The 23,672-nt window shown below is 41.5% G+C and overlaps 1 protein-coding gene across 1 annotated transcript in view; it reads right to left on the reverse strand.

Moving 5' to 3' along the window:
* Window positions 1–23,672, reverse strand: part of ADARB2 (adenosine deaminase RNA specific B2 (inactive)) — a 549,803-nt gene that overhangs the window by 191,542 nt on the left and 334,589 nt on the right. The window contains exon 4 of the mRNA XM_075271617.1: window positions 3,650–3,736. Within this exon, the coding sequence (XP_075127718.1) occupies window positions 3,650–3,736 (87 nt within the window). The remainder of the gene's footprint in view (window positions 1–3,649; window positions 3,737–23,672) is intronic.

Consider the following 23,672-nt stretch of genomic DNA (forward strand, 5'->3'; position numbering starts at 1 on the left):
CTGACCTCTGGCATTAACAAAGCATTTCCGCCAACAGAACTGCCGCTCACTGGATGTTTTTTCTTTTTCGGACCATTCTCTGTAAACCCTAGAGATGGTTGTGCGTGAAAATCCCAGTAGATTAGCAGTTTCTGAAATACTCAGACCAGCCCTTCTGGCACCAACAACCATGCCACGTTCAAAGGCACTCAAATCACCTTTCTTCCCCATACTGATGCTCGGTTTGAACTACAGGAGATTGTCTTGACCATGTCTACATGCCTAAATGCACTGAGTTGCCGCCATGTGATTGGCTGATTAGAAATTAAGTGTTAATGAGCAGTTGGACAGGTGTACCTAATAAAGTGGCCGGTGAGTGTATATATATATATATATATATATATATATATATATATATACACTGTATAGTTGTATATGTATGCTGTATAGTTGACTATACTGGCTAGACCTTCCCAAACACATGTACATTTGGTTTGGCGACACATTCATGTGTTCCGGATGTGGAGATTAATCGTCAATTCCTAGAGATCCTTATCTTCAAGGGAAAGCCAGGACGACCCATTAACGTTACATCTTTAGCTATTCCAAATAAAAATCACAAGTTCAGATGACACCCAAGTTGGTTTTCTTCCTCGCCTCCTACTATGTTCACCGGTTGTTAACTGTATAATGGGGCTGTCTTAACTATTATAATGAGATAGTTTAGCAGCTTCCATAGTACAGGTGACTAGCAGTGACAATGGGTGAGATTATGGAGTGCCAGGCGCTGAGTCCAATCACATGTCCAAGGGTTGGAACCAGCCTGGAAAGCTGAAGTTCTTCTCAAATAGAACCAAGTAGTAAGAAAGTGTTTAAACCTGGAGAACCCTTTTAGTCTAATGTGTATGGGTACATTAAGTGGCTTTATTTACTACTAGCATCTGCCCGTGACTTCGTGTGCAGGTTGGCATTGGTGCTGAGCCGCTTCTATTTAGCCATGTTGTGTTGCTTATGATCAGCTGTGTGCTCCCACGGCCTCCCTTGCACGCCTCCCTCTCCCTTGCCTCTCGCCTGGCATTCCTCCATACGCGCCTAGGCCCCTGCTTCCCTTGGCGCCCCCAGCACCCCTCTGTCTGGTGTGCCTCCAGCCCCCACCCTTCCATCCCATGCCCCGCCCGCACCCCCCTTCCTCCCGTGGACTCACCAGCTTCATAGTCCCATGGTTGGTTACAATGACGTTATGACCATGCTTATGCCATACTGTGGATTGTGCTTGGCAGCCATGATAGACAAGGTCAGCGATCGGCTACCATAACCACAAATAGTTGCTCCAGCCAAGGCAAAAAAAAGACCACCAGGGAATCATGGAAACATTGCACGGGATGGAAAAGTCTTTTTTTTTTTAAAACTTAAACTAGGGAAAACCCATTGACGTAGTCCAATAATACGGGTCCCTATAGACTGCTAGGGTCTCATAGGCAAGAAAGTCACTGCTGTTGTGTAACCCTTTAAGAATGTTTTTCATATTTAATTCCCTTCCCAATGGTTAACAAAAGTAATACAGAAAATTTACACAGATTATACGATGATTATTATAATTATTATTTTTATTGTTAAGACTTTATGGTGGTGTGTGACTTCTGAGTCCTGATATTCCGATTTATTTCTAATCTGTACAAATAAAAGTTAATAGCGAAGGTCCATGAAAAATTCCATAAGCCACCACTAATGTTTTTTTCTTTTTTTGCAATCCCTATCTGAATATAGATCTTCCTTTCATTCCATAAGCTGAAAGTTGGCATTTTATGTAAATCCAGAAATCGTTTGATTCCAAATGTGCAAATACCACCAGTGAGAAAAGCAAATGCCAGCTTTTGATTTACCCTTAAATGTATTTTATGCACAAGATAACCTATGAATTTGGTTTCTGGATGATTCTTGGATCTACTATCTCCAGTGTTCCTACCTTGTATTGTTCATTATAGTGCCATCCCTGCAGTCAGTTACCCCGTAGGACAAGTAAAAGGCAATTGTAGTCGCAAATCATATTAGCATCAAGGGGCAGTAAACACGTAAACACTTAAGGCTAAGTTGTAGACTTAAGAAACAGCTTTTACGGAATAGGACTTTATCTATTTTGAATGTCACAAACATTGGGGTGAATTTATTATCACATCTATGAGAGGTTGAGATGATGGAGAATAATGTGGCACAAGTTTGGTGACAAAGCCCTTTCCTGCCACTTTACATGAATGTGGGCAGAGACCACGAAGGGCTAGGGTGTGGATAGCATGGACCAACATATTTAGGGCTAGTTTACTGGAAACCTTTTCCGCCATTGGCTTTTTTTGCGCAGCTAGCCGCGACAGGTTGCCAATGTAGTGCAAATGAAAGGGCCTAATAATGAAGGAGTCTCCAGCCGCAGACGCTGTGACTGACTCAGCCGCGAAATCCGCCTGAAGATAGGGCATGTTGTTTTTTTTTCCTGCTAGCTGAAAAAAAATCGCTAGCAGAAAAAAACTGCCATGACTTATATAGGAAATCTACGCCAGTTCCCAACTACCGAAGATTTTCATTCAACCACACCTTACACCTGTCAGGGTCTTTGTTAAAGGGGTCGTCCAGTTTCAGACAAAAGTTTGTATAATGAAAGTTATACAATTTTCCAATATATTTTCTGTATCAAATTCTCAAACTCTCTGCTTACTGACATTCATTCTGCTTACTCCCAGGAGCTAAAAATCAGTCCAGGGTCATGTGATATACAATCCATGGTCATGTGATATACAGTCTATGGTCATGTGATATACAGTCCATGGTCATGTGATATACAATCCATGGTCATGTGATATACAGTCTATGGTCATGTGATATACAGTCCATGGTCATGTGATATACAATCCATGGTCATGTGATATACAGTTCATGGTCATGTGATATACAATACATGGTCATGTGATATACAGTCCATAGTCATGTGATATACAGTTCATGGTCATGTGATATACAGTCCATGGTCATGTGATATACAGTCCATGGTCATGTGATATACAGTCCATGGTCACGTGATGGACATCCAGGTGCACAGCACGTCATAGTCACAACGCAGTAATCAGACATCTCCCTGGTAACGAGCTGGGCACCTATGTGCTCATCACATGACCATGGACTGTACATCACATGACCATGGACTGTACATCACATGACCATGGACTGTACATCACATGACCATGGACTGTATATCACATGACCATGGACTGTACATCACATGACCATGGACTGTATATCACATGACCATGGACTGTACATCACATGACCATGGACTGTATATCACATGACCATAGACTGATTTCTATCCTCTGGAAGTAAACAATGACAACAAGCAAAGATCTAGAAAACCGTGAGGAATTGATACAGAAGGTATATTGGAAAATGTTGTAACTTTTCATTGTACAATAACAATGTTCTTTCAATATTTGTCTGAAATGGGACATGCCCTTTAAGACTGTTATATGAAACACAAGTCTTAATAAATCTGGCCCATGTTTTCTGCACAAAAAAAATTGACTTTTTTTCATTTTGTACAGTCCATTGGATATGAAACTGTAAAACAGATAACTAAAGAAGAAAAACAAATAAACATTCTATATCCAAGGCATAAGGTACTTACTTAAATTATCTTCATCGTCCACACTACTTGCTCCAGGATTGATAAACTTGAATGGTACGATGAAAGTGGACAACATGCTAATTTTTTCTGTAAAAAAAAAGAAGAGAGATGTTTAAAAGGTCAGTGAACGCAGAACACAAAATAGGCTAAGTTTACACTGTCATCATTCAAGACCTTTGCTCATGAGTGGATCAGAGCAACGGACTGAATGTCAGGCTGAATGACTGATGCAGATGAAGCACCCTCAGTCTCCATTCATCTCCATACACTGTAACGTTAGACACAAGAGGTTTTCTTAATTCTTGTTTGTTATTGTGTACGGCCCGATTCACATCTGCGTTCGGGTATTCCGTTCCCCTCTCCACAAGCAGCACTTTTCTCTCCGCATTTTTGGTGCAGAAACCACACGGACCCCATTCTAGTTTATGGAGTCTCTGGGTTTCCTACGTAACCACTTTGGGGGGGTCCACGTTTGGGAGGGTCCACAAACGGACTCCCTGAATGGAATACCAAATGCAGTTGTGAACCAGGCCTAGGACTGAAGATACAGTTCCATATGTATGGATATATGTAGGACTTTTTCTTCCATTTAAAACATAAACAAGGCAGAATAAAGCTTCCATCTTGTTTTTAACAATTACAGCAAATGGAAATGGATGCAGTCAGAGGGAGCTCCACCTGCATAAGTCATAGTGAGGGATCAGGACAACGGACAGTGTGTATGTACTATTAATAAGTATAATATACATTGCTACTAGAGATGAGCGAACACTGTTCGGATCAGCCGATCCAAACAGCACGCACCCATAGAAATGAATGGAAGCACCTGTGACGCCGGCCGCCGGCAAAGTCAGTGTCACAGGTGCTTCCATTCATTTCTATGGGTGCGTGCTGTTCGGATCGGCTGATCCGAACAGTGTTCGCTCATCTCTAATTGCTACCATGAGTGAAGAAGATAGTAAAATTGCTCACATACAATAGTAAGATTTACTGCAAAGTAATAGATCTTCCTTGCTATTAATTTCATTTTGTTTTTTCACTTTATAAACTGTGAAAGTTTATTTTGATTTCTATCTTATTAATTTATTAGCTAGAATGTATAGGTTGCTATCACGACTATGTGACTATGGCAGTATGTCTCTCTCTTGTTCTCCTTGTGGAGATAACAGCGGGTGTAGGCAATGGTTCCTGGGGAATGGTATGTAACTTAGATCTGTCTCTTTATAATCACCTATAGGTGGCTCCCATGTAAGTCTATGCCCGACCCATTCAAGAGCCTTGATGACCTGGGATATTAGCCAAAGCAGAGTCTCTATGTAGACATAATCAAGACATTTTCCCATGATCCTGAGGTTTTCCTCCAGGTACTCATATTCACTGAAGTGAAGTAGATAGCAACAACCTTCTGGGGTGTAATTTGAGGGGGTGCAGTTGCACCGGGGCCCAGGACCCTTAGGTGGCCCATAAGCACTGGCATCAGTACTGAGATTGCAGCTTCCATCTGGCCCATAAGCCAAGGAGACCCACAGATTACCCGAACCACTATAAGGTGGATCAAACTGCTTATCACCCATAACCATCACTATCAAGAATTCGCTGTAGGAATGAGGTAGGGGGCCCCGGACATAAGATTGCACCGGGGCCCACAAGACTTTAGTTGTGCCACTGATATTAGAGCTGTGCTTGAGGGCCCATAACCAGGAGGCTTATAGTTCCTTAGTCCTTACAGTGCATATCAAGTGCAGTGACTCAATGGTTAGTGCTGGAGTCCTGGGTTCAAATCCAGCCAATGACAACATCTGAAGGAGTGTGTATGTTCTCCCTGTGTTTCTGTGGGTATCCCCCGGGTGCTCCAGTTTCCTCCCACACGCCAAAGACATACTGATAGGGAATATAGATTGTGAGCCCTATATCGGATAGTGACTGACAATGTCTGTAAAGCGTTACGGAATACGATGGTGCTATATAAGTACACAAAATAAATATAAATAAGTATCACGTGCACCAAGAGATTGATAAGGGGCCTATGTTTAGGAGTCCACATCCCTCTTGGTTAAGCCCTTCCCTACAAGTGTACAAAATGCTCCTTTACAACAGCAGCACCAAGTACTGAAAACATTGGGAATCATTGAAAAGATTCAGTGTTGACCAAATTTTAGATTTTTTTTTTCAATAAGCCCATTTATTGTTGTATGGCCATACACCTCAATACAGTCATACCCACTAACACCAATAACAAGAGTAATATTAGTCATTTTAGTGAAGACATTTCGCTGTCGTGCGGGAATCTGTTTTCTCTCTCAGCATAATTTATAATCTTCATTTACAGAATCTCTTCGGAGCATTTCATTAAGACATTAGTTGAAAAGAAGGCACAAAGGAAAGACGTCTGTAAGATACTGACTGCTGGAAACTGCTGTCCAAAGCACTTAATGAAGCAGAAAGCAGAGGAACAGGAGGAGCCGCATGCTACCGCTACGAGGGGAGATAAATTTAGGACACTCCATTTATACCACAGATTGGGTAAGGTCAGGAAATGAATAATGGGACTTCATGATGGTAACATTGTCACACACCGAGCTGAATTAAGCGCTAGACGCTGCTATTTTTGGTGGCTATGTGATGTTTACTGAGTCAGGTTGTTCTGTAGATTGGTTATTCGGTGTTTTCTGACAATTAACCCCTGTACGACCACTCATCTGATTCACTAGAATTTCACGTTCATCGCAAAGATAAGGCCCCACGTTGTGGAACGCAGCATTTTTTGTGGCAATTATTTGAGCCGAAGCCAGGAACGGCTTGAAAATGAATGGAAAATATAAAAGAAGTTCTTAAATGTTTCCCTTCTGTTAAGAGAAACTCCTGACTTTAAAAAAAATTGCAGAAAAATCTACAACAAAAAAAGCTGCGTTTCCGCATCATGGGGCCTCATGCCCTTTGACGCAATCTATGGCAGATCGATCATGACTGTGACCCCTAAACACCTTTCAGATTTTAGATTGATCAAGTTTGTTTTGAATGTGTGACGCTGGGTTCACACTAGCGTTTGGCAGTCCGTTCTCAGCTTTCCGTCTTCTGCATGCAGAAACCTGTCAGACCAGGTCCGGCCGTGAGCGGCAGTGAGCGTTTTATGCTCTCCGCCGCGAAACCGGTTTTTATAAATCGGACACAGAGTACTGCATGTCCGACTCTGTGTCCGATTAAAAAAAAAACGGTTTTGCGGCGGAGAGCATAAAACGCTCACCGCCGCTCATGGCTGGACATCTTTCAAACCCATTCAAATGAATAGGTATGAAAGAGTCCTGCAGGTTTCTGTCTCCTGCCTCTGTTTTGTGCAGGAAACGGAAACCTGCAGAACGGAGACCGGGCACAGATGTGAACGAGCCCTAATAAGGACATTTTTTTAAATCGATGGGTATCAATGAATATCAGAGTTTTCCTCCATTTTCTTAATGTGAGGGACATGATAGGGTTAATTACTATTAATATGAGGCACATGGAGAGCCTGAGGCAGGGTTCACACTAGCGTTCAGCAGTCTGTTCTGTGGTTTCCGTCTTCTGCATGCAGAACACTCAGAAAGCTGTCAGACCGGGTCCAGCCGTGAGCGGCGGTGAGTGTTTTGTGCTCTACGCCGCAAAACCGTTTTTTTTTAAATTGGACACAGAGTACTGCATGTCCGACTCTGTGTCCGGTTTAAAAAAACTGGGTTCGCGGCGGAGAGCATAAAACGCTCACAGCCGGACATCTTTCAAATCCATTGAAATGAATGGCTATGAAAGAGTCCTGCAGGTTTCCGTCTCCAGCCTCTGTTTTGTGCAGGAAACGGAAACCTGCAGAACGGAGACCGGGCGCAGATGTGAATGAGCCCTAATAAGGATATTTTTTTATATCGATGGGTATCAATGAATATTAGAGTTTTCCTCCATTTTCTTAAGCAGGTGGGACAATAAAAATTAAGCATTTTATAATATTTTTATAAGAAATAATTCTATGTCAAATTTCTTGTTCACCTAAAAACTCTACTCTGGCTCCACTGATTCCGGTGCAGTTGGATTTTTTTTTCTCTAGCCCCCACCATTCCTGAGCAGTCAGTGCAGGTAGTTTTGGTAGCCTGATATGTTCTTTAGTTTCTGTACTGTCAGGAAGGCGGTGTCAGGCAGGAGCAGACAAGGGGTGTGATTCTGAGCTCTGACAGTGTCCATCTTTGATTGGAGCTCTAAATTACATCGGCTTTCCTGCTCCTGCCTGACACTACTGACCTGACAGTACTGTACAGAACCACAGGTACCAAAACTAGGTGCAGGTGTGAACCCAGTCATATAGGAAAGAAGGATAGAACTAGTATTCTATATAAAGAAGAGGTCAGAATGAATTAGCAGGGAAATGGTAGTAAATCCAGGCTTACTGGCCTTTGAGCACTACACATGTACCAGATGCCACTGGAGTTGGATGGTAATGGAACGTCCTGGTCAATTGAGCCAAGACTTCATGGCTCCTAAAGAGACTACGACTGCCCACGTAGCATTTCTTGGGTAAGTCTGCACTATATCATATGTTCTTTTAATAAACTATAAAAACAAGGGACACTTTTGACAGGGACATGTTTGGAAAGCTATTCCTGGGCGCAATAATAACTTGGCAGTGATTTTCTAAATGTAGTTACAATGCCAGCAGAAAAGTCCGCCCGTCCTAAATGTACGCTATGGTTACAATCCCAATAACTCATTATACATTACATCAACAAATGATTTATATTTACCTCCAGGATACAAAGCTGCAGGTTCATCATTTCACAAACCATATATATTGAATATTAAGTTAAAGGCATCATTCATTTTTCAGGAGCGACTTTTATATATTTTATGATGTCAGAGATAACAAGAAAACGAACTCATAATAAGTTACCGTCCTATAACTTCCATTATTCCACTGCTATAACCTTATTTTAGAGCTTCATTTGTGTATAATGTATTGATTGAATGATACCATTAGGATGGAATAACATATAAGAACTTCCCCTTGACGCCAAACAAAAGTCACAGAACTACATGTACAGAAAAACATCTTGATGGAAAAAATAACAAAAAAATGACTTGAATAATGGTAAATATAATTGAAGCATTGCTATTGTACTGATGTGCAGGTTAGCTAACAATTTACTGTATTTCCTTCATTATTCTCTCAATTAAAATTACTCATGGCAGTAGAAAAATATATTTATAATAATAACAATAAGAAGAAAAAATAATGAATAATAATGCATATATACATATATATGATATAATATAAAAATCAATGTAACTTTAAGCCAGGCCCCTATCAAACCCCACTTTGGGATCTTTTGGATTTACATTATGAGGCTTGGCATTCTAAAGGAGAAAAATAGAACATGGATGGCACATCCAAATATTACGCTGTGATCACTCAACATTTCAATCAAATTGCACAAGCCCATAAGCACTACATGGTGACTTTATCCTATCGGGTTCTTATACTAATGGGTTTGCAGCACATGGCATGGCAGTCTTGCAAACACAGGTAGAAATCCCCAATATCACGTCAGCACTAGAGATGAGCGAGTAGTATTCGATAGAGTAGGTATTTGATCGAATACTACGGTATTCTAAATACTCGTACTCGATCGAGTACCACTCGCTATTCAAATGGAAAAGTTCGATGCAGAACCAGCATTGATTGGTCGAATGCTATATAGTCGGCCAATCAACGCTGGTTCTTCTCCTACCTTTAGAAGTCTTCTCCGTGCAGCTTCCCCACAGCGTCTTCCGGCTCTGACTGCGCATGCTTGTAGTGCGGACATGCGCAGTCAGCTCTGCCCAGGCCCGATGCCTGGCAGAGTGAATTCAGAGCCGGAAGATGCCGCGGGGACGCTGCAAGGAGAAGACTGCTCGGAGGATCCAGCCCGACCCTCACTCGTGGACCTGGTAAGTATAATTTGATCGAACGTTGCCTACCCCTGAAACGAGCATTTTCCCCCCATAGACTATAATAGGGTTCGATATTCGATTCGAGCAGTCGAATATTGAGGGGCTACTCGAAACGAATATCGAACCTCGAACATTTTACTGTTCGCTCATCTCTAGTCAGCACCCCTTCTACCAATCTTAGCCCCCATGGTTCTTGGTCCCACCATCGCACAAAGCACCAAAGCAGCAACTCACACCATGTAGTACTGCACCATGTGAACAGATTACACACGTTCACCTTGCTATGAGTCTCACACAGATTGAGAACAAGTAGAGAACCAACTTTAAGACCAGGGCCCCACGTTACAAAAATGCAACAATTTTATAACACCTGCAAAGTGGATGGAATCTGGTTAATTCCATCCACTCATTTCATTAAATTTGGTGTTTTTGCCGCAGTCTTTTCTGAACCACTTATTGGCTGCGGCTCGCTAAGTGGGGCCTTAGGCTGAATTCAAATGGGTTTTTTTGGTCAGGATTTTGAGGCAGAATCCGCCTCAAAATCCTGATAAAAAAAGGCTCCCATTGAAATCAGTGGGAGCTGGTCAGCTCTTTTTTCTGTGAGCGGTTTGTTCTGGCTCCTAGAAAAAGGAAGCAACATTCTCATTCTCCAGGCGGATGTCGTGGCCGATTCAGCCTCAGACGTCTGCCTGAAGACACTCCCCCCAACTAGGCCCATTTATTTGGGCCTAATCCGTAGCAGAGTGCCGCAACTGGATGCTGGTGCACTGCACTGGAATCTACTCGCAGCTACTAGTTCTTTGGTCCGGAATCTGAGGCGGCCTCCGCCTCAAGCTCCGGACCAAAGAACTATGTCTGAACTAAGCCGTAGCCTAATTCACACTCTTGTTAATTTGCTGGGATTGTTTGTTCCACCATGAGAATGAAAGGGGGGGAGTTCGGTTGTTAAAAAAAAAATAGTGCAAGTTGGCTGATGATTGGTCAAAAGCGACTAATCATGTCAAACACCAGTATTTTCAACTGACACCTGGATGAAAATTTCCAACATGGACGATATCTGCAAATCTGATAGCTGGCTGTTCATCAGCTGAAATAGCCAAATTGGGCATTTCGACCTATGAAAATCTAATGTGTATGGATGGCTTTAGTATGTATGTCCTTCTGGTCATTGGCACTTACCGTGTGCCATGGACAGGGTATAAAGGACTATAGGCTGCACAGAGGATGAAGCCACTTTATTCAATACAATATCAATTTTTATCTATTCAGATTGATTATTAGTTTATGCATACATATATTGTAATAGTCATAAGTGTGCATTAACCCATCTGGAACTTCACATACAGATGGATGGAATATACTGTATCGAGGGAGGCAAATTAGTCAATAATTGTTCATAAGTAGAGATGAGCGAACAGTAAAATGTTCAAGATTCGATATTCGTTTCGAGTAGCCCCTCAATATTTGACTACTCGAATCGAATATTGAACCCTATTATAGTCTATGGGGGGAAAATGCTCGTTTCAGGGGTAGGCAACGTTCAATCAAATTATACTTACCAAGTCCACGAGTGAGGGTCGGGCTGGATCCTCCGAGAAGTCTTCTCCGTGCATCGTCCCCGCGGCATCTTCCGGCTCTGAATTCACTCTGCCAATCATCGGGCCTGGGCAGAGCCGACTGCGCATGTCTGCACTACAAGCGGGCATGCGCAGTCGGCTCTGCCCAGGCCCGATGCCTGGCAGAGTGAATGAAGAGTCGGAAGACACAGCAGGGAAGCTGCACGGAGAAGACTTCTAAAAGTAGGAGAAGAACCAGTGTTGATTGGCCGACTGTATAGCATTCGGCCAATCAATGCTGGTTCTGCATCGAACTTTTCCATTCGTATAGCAAGTGGTACTCGATCGAGTATGAGTATTTCGAATACCGTAGTATTCGATCGAATACCTACTCGATCATCTCTATTCATAAGGCTTTAGTCCACCATGTGAATATTATGTCATCGATAGGAATTATTTTACAATATTGCAGAAAAAATAAAATAAAGAAATAAGATAAATAAAATAAAAAATTGCCAATAGGAACAGAAAAGGAATAACCCAACACAAGACACCTCTGCTTTAAATAATTACCCCCGACTCCTGGCGTCCCCAACCTCCAATGCTCTAATATATAGTTTGCCTGTTTTTATGCCATAGACGTATTGTCGTCAGGGTGAATTGTATTTGGAGCGGAATGATTTGGGGCTTGAAGTGCTGCTAGACGTTGGTAGCCATAACTCCTTCACTCATACTATCATGAGACCAGGGGTGACTGATTAATCAGATAAAACCGTCTGCGCCATGAAGGATTAGCTGCTGGGAAGAGGATGAGCAGGAAAAAATAGAAAGGAGCCTCTTGTTGCGACAGAACGTGAAGCTGCAATAAAATGTATCGAGCTCTTCACATGCGCCTCATTGCCAGAATTATTATTCTACCCTTTTTTGTTTTTGCTTAGATTTAACCGATGGCTATCCATAACTCAAGAAAAACCCAATTATTGAACTTCTTTCTTGTTGATATAATAAATGCATTAAGGGAACTCATTGATCCTAAATGGTTATTGAGCCGCATATTTATCTATATTCATTATGTTGAAGGGTCCTCTAGATCTTATAAATTGATGACTTATGGCTATGCTATTACTTTATAATACAGAAGGGATCTGACTGTTGGTACTTACACCAATCCAGAAAATGAAGAACGTTATTTCAGTGTTGAGTCCACTATTACATTTTCTCTATGCTATGGCATTAAGAGCCATACTGATGACACCATCATCCACCTTCTTCACAGAGCTCGGTCTCACCTGGAGAAACCCGGGAACACTGTGAGAAAAATGTTCTTTGATTTCTCAAGTGCTTTCAACACCATTCAGCCAGGGCTACTGAGGGAGAAGCTGGACCTTGGTGGTGCGGACATCACCTGTCCAACTGGATCCTAGACTACCTGACAAACCGCCCTCAGTATGTGAGAGCCCGGGGCTGTGTCTGACACTGTGATCTGTAGTACGGGGGCACCACAAGGTACAGTTCTTGCCCCATTTCTCTTCTCACTGTACACTGCTGACTTTAGGCACAACTCATCCAGCTGTTACTTACAGAAGTACTCCGATGACTCTGTAATAGTCGGCCTTATCACTGATGGCGACGACAGGGAGTACAGAGACTTAAACCGGGATTTTGTTCAATGGTGCCAGTGGAGCCACCTCAGGATTAATGCTGGGAAGACCAAGGAGATGGTGGTGGACTTTAATGGAGTAAATGGAGAAGTGCTCCGATATTGGTGAAGATCCAAGAGACCTGCTTTGAGATAGTCAAGACTTATAAGTACCTTGGTGTGCTCCTCAATAATAAACTGGACTGGATGTGCTGCACAGAAAGGGCCACAGCAGACTCTACCTGCTCAGGAGGCTGAGGGCCTTCGGAGTCCAGGGGCCACTTCTTAGGGCTTTTTTCAACTCTGTGGTTGCTTCAGCCATCTTTTTCGGTGTGGCCTGCTGGGGGAGCAGTATATCAACCAGGGACAGAAATAGACTTGACAGGCTGATCAGAAGGGCCAGCTCTGTCCTGGGGAGTCCCCTGGACCTAGTACAGGTGGGGGGTGACAGAAGGATACTGTCTGTGGTGACCTCCATGCGGGAAAACAAATCCCACCCCATGTTTGAGATCTTGATGGCACTTGGCAGCACTGTAAGTGACCGTCTGCTTCACTCCAAGTGTGAGAAGGAGCTATCGCAGGTCCTTCCTTCCAACCGCGATCAGGCTGTATAATCTACATCAGACCAAGCGAAGATCACTCCGCACAGAAAACTAAATGATTATGATGCCTTCTTTCTTTCTTTCTTTCTTTCTTTCTTTCTTTCTTTCTTTCTTTTTCTTTCTTTCTTTCTTTCTTTCTTTCTTTCTTTCTTTCTTTCTTTCTTTCTTTCTTTCTTTCTTCTGTTCTATGGACTCCTAGTATATCTTCTCTTCTCAGCATTTCAGCATATGTGTGTCTACTTCCGTATTATATTACTGTGTATTATCCTGTATCTGTATTACTATGCTGCTGTAACATGCTGAAATGTCCCCACTGTGGGACTATTAAAGGATTGTGTTATCTTATCTTATCTTATGTACAGGAGGTAACATAGTTACATAGGACAACTGATAAAAGACATCAGTCCATCAAGATCAGTCACATGGGATGCAGCAATGCTGACTCACCCCACCTGACCACTGAAGCCCAAAATCAAGCTTCAACAGTGACCCAGGTATACGGATGTTGGAGGAGACACTGAAAGAGGTTGTAGAAGCCCATGGGTAGAAAGTGGAAGCTGGGAAAGAAGACCTCACACCCAGGAGAGGAAAGGTGAGTACCAGTTTTTCAATTTTGCCTACACTTGCCGTAATCCTCTGCTTATTATATTATGCGGTCTGAAGCAACCCCAGAGCATTATAATGATTCATGGGTGACTAGCCTGAAAAATTTGGGGTTTTGCTATACCCAACATTTTTGGAAAATTCTATCAAACCCGTCTCATTACAAACCGTTTCACTCATCTCTATCAATTCAACTGGATTGGGTTTCAAGACAAATCCAAGACTGCGGACTATTGATGATGCTGTTTAGCTCCAGACTACAATTTTATAAAACAAGTATAATGGTGACAACCGTCATAAAGGAAAGAGATGAGAAGGGAAACTTATCACACGCATGTCCCACTTTCATGGTAAATGGAGAGCCTCCATACTCCATGCCCTATAGTGACAACATGCATATGGGCCTGAAATAAGCTAACAAAGAAAACATGCGGCACTTAGCATTGACAGGCGCTGATATCACTTCAAACAATAGCTGTTTTGCATCTCTCTTAATGTGCGCCATTACTAATTCTGTCGGAAATAGATCATTTTAAATGAACAACAACAATTAGGCAGATGGCCACTGACGATTTGCCAAAATGGAATTAGTTATGTTTAACAGAATCTCTTTACATCTTAAATTCTAATTGCTATTCACAAGCTTCTTCGTGTCCCTTGGAATTGTTGAAAATTAATATATTGCCAGTTACACAATAGAATAGTGATAATTGCTCATCACAGTTGACACTTTGCAAGAAATGTATTGAATGGAAATCAGGCTGCAGCGTAGTTAGAAGAAAATCTTGCACTTTGTTCCAAATGCAGAAACGGGACTCAATAGAAACTTTTCAATTAATATTCTACAACTAATGCTTTGATTCAGGGGGCAATGAATATCAAATTGATTCTTTTAAAATTGTTTGGGAGATATTTTAAAATTGTGTTACAGGTTTCTTGTAGCGAGGCTGAAGAAGTGTTCAACTTGTATAGTTACTATGTAGTTTATTTTTTTTAAATGTAGATTGTGAGCCCCATTAAGGGATCACAATGTACTTTTTTTTTTCTTTCCTATCAGGATGGTTTTTTTTTTATAGAATGGGAGGAAATCCATGCAAACACGGGGAGAACATACAAATTCCTTGCAGATGTTGGTCCTGGCGGGATTCGAACTCCAGGACCCCAGCACTGCAAGGCTGCAGTGTTAACCACTGGGCCACCGTGTTGCCCCGTCATTATGATGTAGTTTAGGGTCAGGCAATAGGCAGGGAAAAGAGAGCACTTGTGCAAGGGTCAAACAGTTCAGGGCCAGGCAATAGGTAGGGAAAAAAGTGATTATTTGTGCAGGGTAAACCAGTTCAGGGCCAGATAATAGGTAGGGAAAATAGGACCTCTGCTACCTAGAGGTCTCCACCACTAATTTTTCTCCAGGTTTTCCCAGGCACCCTAGCTGCATGGCAGGGGAGTTTAAAAAGATCTAAAGTGTAACTTTAAGGCCGGGGCCTTACAGTTACAGGCAAAGTGGATGGGATTCATGCGAATCCCATGGCCACTTTGTGGTTAAAACTGTGGCATGCAGACGCTTTGATTTCCACAGCCAGCACTGTGGAGAACGTCCCGTGGGGCTTAGCCTAACGCTATTAGTTCAGAGGAGCTTAAGTAGCATTTATTACGAACAGTCATAGTCCTGTTGAGGTTTCAATGCCTTGTTTTCCTGTATTACTAACTAGAGTAAATATGGTGGTCAAGCATGAATTTAGTTAAGGCTAGGTTCACTCCTGTGCCTGGGATTCCATACCCAAATCCGCTTGAAAAATGCAGAGAGAAAAGACCTGCAAGCAAGACTTTTCTCTTCGCATTTTTCAGGCACAAACCTGGTGGACCCCATTATAGTCTATGGATTCCATGGGTTTCCATTTTCTTTAAATAGATTGTGTTTCCAATTTTTGGGTGCCCAAATAGACCCGAAGAATGGGAACCTGACGGCAGATACTAAATGATAAGCATTTTTTTGTCGGTTTGTTCGGTCTCTCTAGTGAATCTAGGCTATAGACTTCTTTATTGGAAAAAAAAGGCTAGAGAAAAACACCAGTAAGCTAAGGAAAAAATACTTTGTGTTTTTTTTCCCAGCATTTATTATAATTTTTCTCTGTTCATTAAATTTATAAGGAAAACACTTGCGATTCTGAAGATAAAATTAAAATTTTTTGAAAAACACACATTTCAATAAGATTAAACAAAACGTCATTCACATTGCTGGTACTTTTTTTCCCCACTGCATTTTGACAACCAAATACATCACATTTCCTATTTTTGTTTTAAAAAATGCCAAAACAAAAATACACCCCAAAACACACACACAAATCTAAAGCAGCACTGGCGTTTTTAAACACTTTTTTAAAATAAAAAAAAATGAAAAATAAATAAAAGGCAACACTGGATTTTTGTGAAGAACCCAGGATTTGAACCCATCACTGGAGTCCTGGGTTCAAATCCTGCCAAGGATTTATAAAAAAAATAAAAATAAAAAACTGGGAAAATCTATGTGTTCAAGTATCCACAATTTAGTAATAGGAGTCTGAAAGTAAGACCAGTGGACAATACAATTTTTCAAGCGAAAAATGTAAAACAAAATTTAATTGTTAACACATTCCAAATCCCACACCGGCACAAACACTAGAAATTTAGCAATGTATATTTATGAATGCTCCAAAGTGATCTTCCATATCAGAGCGCTGTGTATCTCAGCTGTCATTTTCCTTTAATAGCTGGGAAATGGAATTGTTGCTCCACTTTTCTAACATGAAAAGAAACAAGTGCTCCTACAGACACGTGTAAATGAAAGGAAATTATAATAGCCGAATAAAAAGCCATAAGCAATTCGCATCATTGTTTTTTTTTTTCCCCCGATCCGTTGTATTATGTGGCGGCACGGAAGGAAAGATGATGGAATTTTATTACTTGCTTAACAATATAAATGTAAACAGGCATTTATAATGGCGCGGCTTAGCAGCTGTACTTCCTACTTATAACAATAATGGCCCACTCAGCTCCTTTCAAATAAAAGGCCATTTCCAAAATGAAAACCCATTACATTTGTGGAGCATTATTTATTTATTTATTTTTTTATTACATCTTCAGAACAGCAAAGTGAGTAATAGGGTACAATGCGCCGACTGGCTGCTTTATCCTCTTCGAGAGACAATCCTCTACGTGGGCTCCTCTCTACCAAAATCAATCCAAAATCTTGTTGAGCCTAGTCAAATTAGATCAAAGACGACTTAATTTAGTTTGCGCAATATTCTCGACGCCGCGCTCGGCCCTCAGACAAGTAAAAATACAATACCGCGACTTATTAAGGGTTTATATGAACCTTTTCTAAGGATAACGGTATAAAATGAATTTTCTAAGTCATCTGTTTCACTTCTGTGTTGAAAACACCCATTACAAAGAATTTAATTTTAGGAGTCTCCTCTGTTTTCCAGCTCATAGGGATGAGTGCGGTATAATCCCATCAAATACAACATTTTCTGTGTCTGCCTGTTTCAACCAATATGTCTATGAATAGTGATAATAAAATTCCCTATTCCCTCCTGTTGCTGTTGAAATGATATTTATTGTACATTTATTGTTTCGCAATCTCATCAGCAGGATTCTAGATTGTCTGACTTGGCAAAAATTGCCTTCGTGCTGTTATTTGTAAAGGAGAAAATTAAGTTTGGTGGACGGACGTGTTTGGGCATTCAGGTATTTCTCTTTGGAAAGTGGATACGTAGAGTAAACACATTTGTATGGATATTCATGTAAAAATATGGAAGTAAGTTGACATCAGATTCAATTATATTGATGATATAGTTCTAGAAGAATAAGCAACTTTTTAATTCTTTTTTTTTTTGGTAAAATTTTGGTAAAAATTTTGGTAAATTTTCCTCTCCCTCTTTCTCTTACCCCTGTTCTCCTCCCTTGCCTGTTTTTGGACTGTTATGTCCATTAGCACACACGTTTTTATGATGTTTGCACCATTGCCTGTATTTTGTATTGTGCGTTTACCGTTTTCTTATGTAAAACGTAATAAAAACTGATTACACCAAAAAATTTTGATAAAACTTTTTAATGTTGGTGCTTGATCAGTTGCATATTTTTTGGCTAATCAAGGAAAAAAATGAAATTATTTTACAATTGTTTTTACTACTCAGCAGCAATATAACAAAAATACCAAGGCAAAGAAGAAAGCAGACCAAGACCGCAAGAGCCGAATATTGGATAATGACATAAAATGTGTAGGTGAGATTAAACAAAAAACCAAGATAGGCCACGCTCCATGTAAGCAAACGGTACTAGATACTCTGTTTCCCCCGAAAATAAGACACCCTCCCCTTCACCTTCTGTATCACATACAACCAGCAGTCATGCTGGCGCTCCGCTAAGGAAGCATCAGCATGACTGCCGATTGTTCCCCGCTCTAGCCGCTGCATAAGACATTCCCCGAAAAATAAGAAAGGTCATATATTTCGTTAGATAATTATAAGAGACTGTCTTATTTTCGGGGAAACAGGGTAGGTGGGCAACCAACACGGCTGCTCATCCAATTCAAAACTGAGTCTGGGCTTCTTATGGAGATGATGCTTGGAAATCCAAGTATGCAGATGGACAGCGACCATTGGCCAATGTCTACCAGAGTAATCTGGAGTCGTATGGAATATGAGAGAATATTAGGGAAAAGAATTCCCAAAATTGGCAGGATGAGCGTTCTCACTCGGAGAAGTAGGACATGATACGCTTATAGTACAACGTAGAATTTCCATTGGTACGGATAACGTGTTTCACAAATACATGAAACAATTTAAAAAAATTACAAGGATTTTTTTCCTTATTATTCCTCTTAGGGCCCGTGAACACGGAGTTTACGTGTGCGCATTTTAGCATAAAACACATGTATAGAATACATATAAAAAATAGCAGTCCCATTGACGTCAATGGAATTTTTTACACGTGTAAAAAAAAGGGCCAAAAAACACGTAATGTAATGTAAATTTCTCATTACTTACTTTCACACTCACTAATTTCCCACCATTACCGTTCCAATGCTATGGCGGGGGGGGGGAGGGGGGGCGGCATTTTTACTGACCTAAGCCAGTCCAGGACAAGCTGTTCTGGACTGGCTTAGCGTCACCGTCTCGGCAGCCCCTTACGCTTAGCAGAGAGCAGGTCGTCTCCCTGCCTGCTCTCTGCCTGCTAACGCCGCCCCCTCCTCTCTGTCCCCTCCTCCCCACACACCGGGTGACATACCCATGTAATCAGGCCTGCACCCGATGTGTGCCTACTGCTCCTACGCAGTCTCCAGTCACAAGACCGCTGTGCAGGCTGAAGAGCAGAAGCTGGTAAGCTTCTGCAGAAAAAAGTAGTGATTTTCAAGTATTTATCCCCTATTCTACGGATAGGGGATAAATACTAGATTTATGATGATGGGGGGGGGGGGGGTTGGAGTGCTGGGGAAGGATTGGAGTGCTGGGGGGGTGTTAGGCAAGGGGGAGGGGGGCTTTTGAATGTCTGTCTAGCCCTTCCTTGGGCTTGAGGACTGTTTTTTTTCCCACCCACTTGTAATTCTTGCACTTGGGGGTTAAAAGGAGCACTACAGTCTGTTGAATAAAAAGGGATCAAAGCAATAAACAGTCCCCAAAATGGTAGAACTGAAAAGTACACCCGGCCTCGCAAAAAAAAAAAAAGACGCCCTTTACATCGTACACGGAAGTGTAAAAAAGTTACAGGCGTCAGAATATGGCGACTTTTTATAGGGACTATTAGGGGCATTATTAATACAAGGGGGTATTATTAATAAGTGGCACTATTTAAAGAGGACCTTTCATGAGTTAGGCACATGCGGTTTTATATACCGCTGGAAAGCCAACAGTGCGCTGATTTCAGAGCACTGTCGGCTTTCCAGCGGTATATAAAACCGCATGTGCCCCAACTCAAGAAAAGTCCTCTTTAAGCGGCTTTGTGTAGATGAGGACAATATGGGTCGGTTGCCTGGAGAAGTGAGGAGTCAAAGATGTCTGTGTTGCAAACTTTACAGAGACAAATCACAACTGGAAGAAGTGGTCACGGGGGTCCAAAGGGAAGAGATAGGAAATGTGACAGATTAGTCAGGGATGTCTCCGGTAAGTCACCACAAAATGTTACTCACTGTAATGTTACCACTAGCACCCCCCTCCCCCCCGGGATTCAGTCTGGCGCCTTTCTGTCGTCCGCCTCAGACAGCGGAAAGGCTAGGTTCACCACTGCTTGGTCTCCCACTATTCTTGGGTCTTTCACACTCACTGATTTCCCATCATTACCATTCCAATGCTACCCGGGTCCCCCACTTCTCTCAGCCTCTTGGTATGCTTGATACACAGGGAACACTCCGTGGACAATGAGTGATTGTTGAGTGGTCATTTCCTGCATGTCGAGAGGGCCCAGAGAGTAGACAGCATATATAATATAATTAGTTAAATATTTGTTATTATATAATTATATTAAATTAGTTAATTAAATATCTTAAAAAGTTCCCAATAATGTGACATTCAATATAAATTAAGCATAACAGAGTCTATAGAGAGCAATATTAAAAAATAAAGCCCCCAGCAGTAGGCTCGGACTATACCGCACCCAAGACGTACTACTGGAAAACACTCCCGACTTCACTTGCTTTGTCATCACAATTGTATCTACAGTCTATAAAATGTATTTCTGTCTTTTGTGTGCCATTGAGAATTGTATCCGGTGTAAAATCCCTTTTGATGTAAATGATAGTATTAAGATATTCTTTTACTGGAGTAATCGTCTGTGCCGTCAGGTACCATATAATCACCATTAGTGTCATGTTATGACAGCTAGAAAAGCTTCCTGTTGACAAGGGTAAACACAGATTTCTCTCCTGATTATAGACATTTGTCTCATGTCACTCTATATTTTCAGGTAAAATTTCAGTCTTTTAATGTACTTATTATATACTAGGACAAGACAAAAGTCATATGTTGCCAGTAAGATATTTTCTCTTCCATAATAAGAGCAGCCAGATCTCTAGGAGGCCTAAATCAAGAAAGTGGGAGGAAATCTAACTGCTGGTTACAACATCCCATGGACTGCCATGTGTACTGCAGACGTATGACGGCACATAATTGTTGTACCGTAGTCATTAGGATTCTAAAACTTTACTTATTGTTTGGTACAAGCTGGAAAATCCCATCTGATTCAGCAATGACACTGCAGTGAAAAATGACACTAAAAATTGCTGCTCGGTGAATAGGCTTATCTGCAGTACCAGGCATGGCCACACTCATATGTATGGTACTGTGTCTACTATGCTCATCAAAGTGAAACCCACACAGTATACAGTACAATAATGGCCTATGGTAAGGATAGACCAACACCCGAAAAACTTGAAACCTCCCTATGAACCTTTATGTTTAGGCAATATCTGTGGCTAGAAGGTGGTTGGACAATTTACTCAAGTAAAAGTACATAAAGAAGTCCCATTATCTAATATCTGATGGATAGAATAATTCATAATATAATCAGCCTGCAAGTTCCCCGGGGGCGGGCCCAATTTGCTAGATTTGCCTACAGAGAGTCATGTGACAAGCATAGGCATGTAATAATGAAAGTGTTAGTCTCAGATTTCTTCCATGAACCCTCTGGGAAAAAATATTTGTTGGATTTGTCAAAGGTGAATCTACACAAATAATTGATCAGGAAGCAGACAGCTCTGTTCTCTGTGTAGTGGCTAGACTAGGTAATTGCAGGCCAGCTCCTATTCATTTGAATGGAACCCAAGTTGCAATGTCTCAGTTCTGCCACTGCACAGAGAACGGTGCTGTTTGTTTCCTGCTCCATCTCTGCATACCATGCTAGCGGGAATAGCTAATTATTGGGGTTGGTGGACATCAGACCCACACAGTTCTGATATTAGAGACATATCTTTAGGGAAGGTCATTAATGTTTTTAGCCTGGAAGAGACCATTAAGGCCGGGGCCCCACTTAGCGGAAAAGTGGCATTTTACAGTACCTGCAATGTGGATGGGATTCTGGCTAATCCCATCCACACATTGCCGAAAAAATCCATAACAGAAAAGCAGCGATTTTCGAAAATGCTTGCGTTTCTGTAAATCGCAGCATGTTAAAGAGGCTCTATCACTAGATTATCACTATTTTAGATAAACATATGCCTGAATAGCCTTTAAAAAGGCAATTCAAGTCCTGCTAATTGTTTGTTAAAAGACCCCCCGTTTTAAACGTATATGTAAATGCACCGTGGGTGTTCCCGTGCACCCCTCACGTCATACTCTGTTCATGCCCTCCTCTCTTGGTTCATATATGCAAGTCCCTCCTCCTGCTTTTGATTCACAGCCTCTGTCTCTTCCATGCTAGTGGCACAGGACCTGTGATGACGTCACTACAAGGTCCTTTGTCATCTTCTAAGTAGTGATCTATGCAGAGCAGGGGCTGCAGCTCCATGTGACACACTGACATTTTTCGTATAGGTATAATTCAAGCAGAAAGTCCGCAGAGGAAAACTTTGTGAACTTTCTGTGAAAAGCATCGTGGGAAAAACCGCATAGCGTTTCCACCGCAGTTTTTGGCTGCGGCTTGTTACGTAGGGCCTTAGCCTTAGGCTGTAATTATATAACCAAATCCTGTCCGGGAAAAACAGTCCATGTACGGCCATAAACCATAGTCACATACATAATTCTGTGACTACAGCCTGTAGAGTCAAAAAAAAAGAAAAACAACAAACCCAAAACCCAGACACTTGAAAACTAACTGCACATGGAGGAAAAACAAAGCTAAAAACTGAGAATGGACTTGCAGAAATATTCATTCCAGCTAAATCCGCTTTTCTAGACTGAGCATAGATGAAGTGGAAATGCAGAATCCATATTATCTGCTTCTTAAGTAAGATTTGGAAGTCTAGATCTTTAATTCAGAGAGGTGATTATAGGTGAGGATCGCACCGAGGGGACCATTTACCATTCACTTATGAGATTCTGAACATGAAAAATTGCTCTGAAATGTAATTGCCATACATAATAAGGTTTATTGTTACTGTACATTGGAGAGCTGCCAGATCTAAGAGGACAATCGGGCACAGGGGCATTGTTAAGGAGCTCCAGGTTTAACATAGACACCACCTTGAATATGTGCAGAAAATAGGAGAATAAATGCTAAAGACTGTATTAACATGAGTATTAGGTAACATGAGCAGATCCTACAATAAGTTGTAGTATAAATAATATCACTAAAATATCTAACCCATTAAATTCATTGAAGCAAACATAGAGATTGTGGGGCCCACATAGCAAAAGTCAGAAGTGGGTCCCCCTTTCAAAAAAATATGGGGGGGGGGGATTTATGATACTGGGACTGCTAGACATCAAAATACTTCAAAGAGTAAGAGTAAGTGGGATCTGCGGGCCCCCCTCCCTCCATGGGCCTCATAATAACACCCAATCCAATAATTTTGCAGTGTAGGGACGTTTAATAGGAACAAAACCTTTATGGCCACAAACTGATGAAGCAACAGAGATCATTATTTTTTATGGATCGCAAATCTGAAATTTCATCAGGATGAGTCTAAGTTGCCAGATTTGCCTCCAGATGGCTGTAAGTGTTCCAGTTTCTCTTTAGGATTGCTGCCCCTGCATTTTTTCATTGCT

Source organism: Leptodactylus fuscus, chromosome 4 (assembly GCF_031893055.1).
Source record: "Leptodactylus fuscus isolate aLepFus1 chromosome 4, aLepFus1.hap2, whole genome shotgun sequence".
NCBI classification, from domain to species: domain Eukaryota; kingdom Metazoa; phylum Chordata; class Amphibia; order Anura; family Leptodactylidae; genus Leptodactylus; species Leptodactylus fuscus.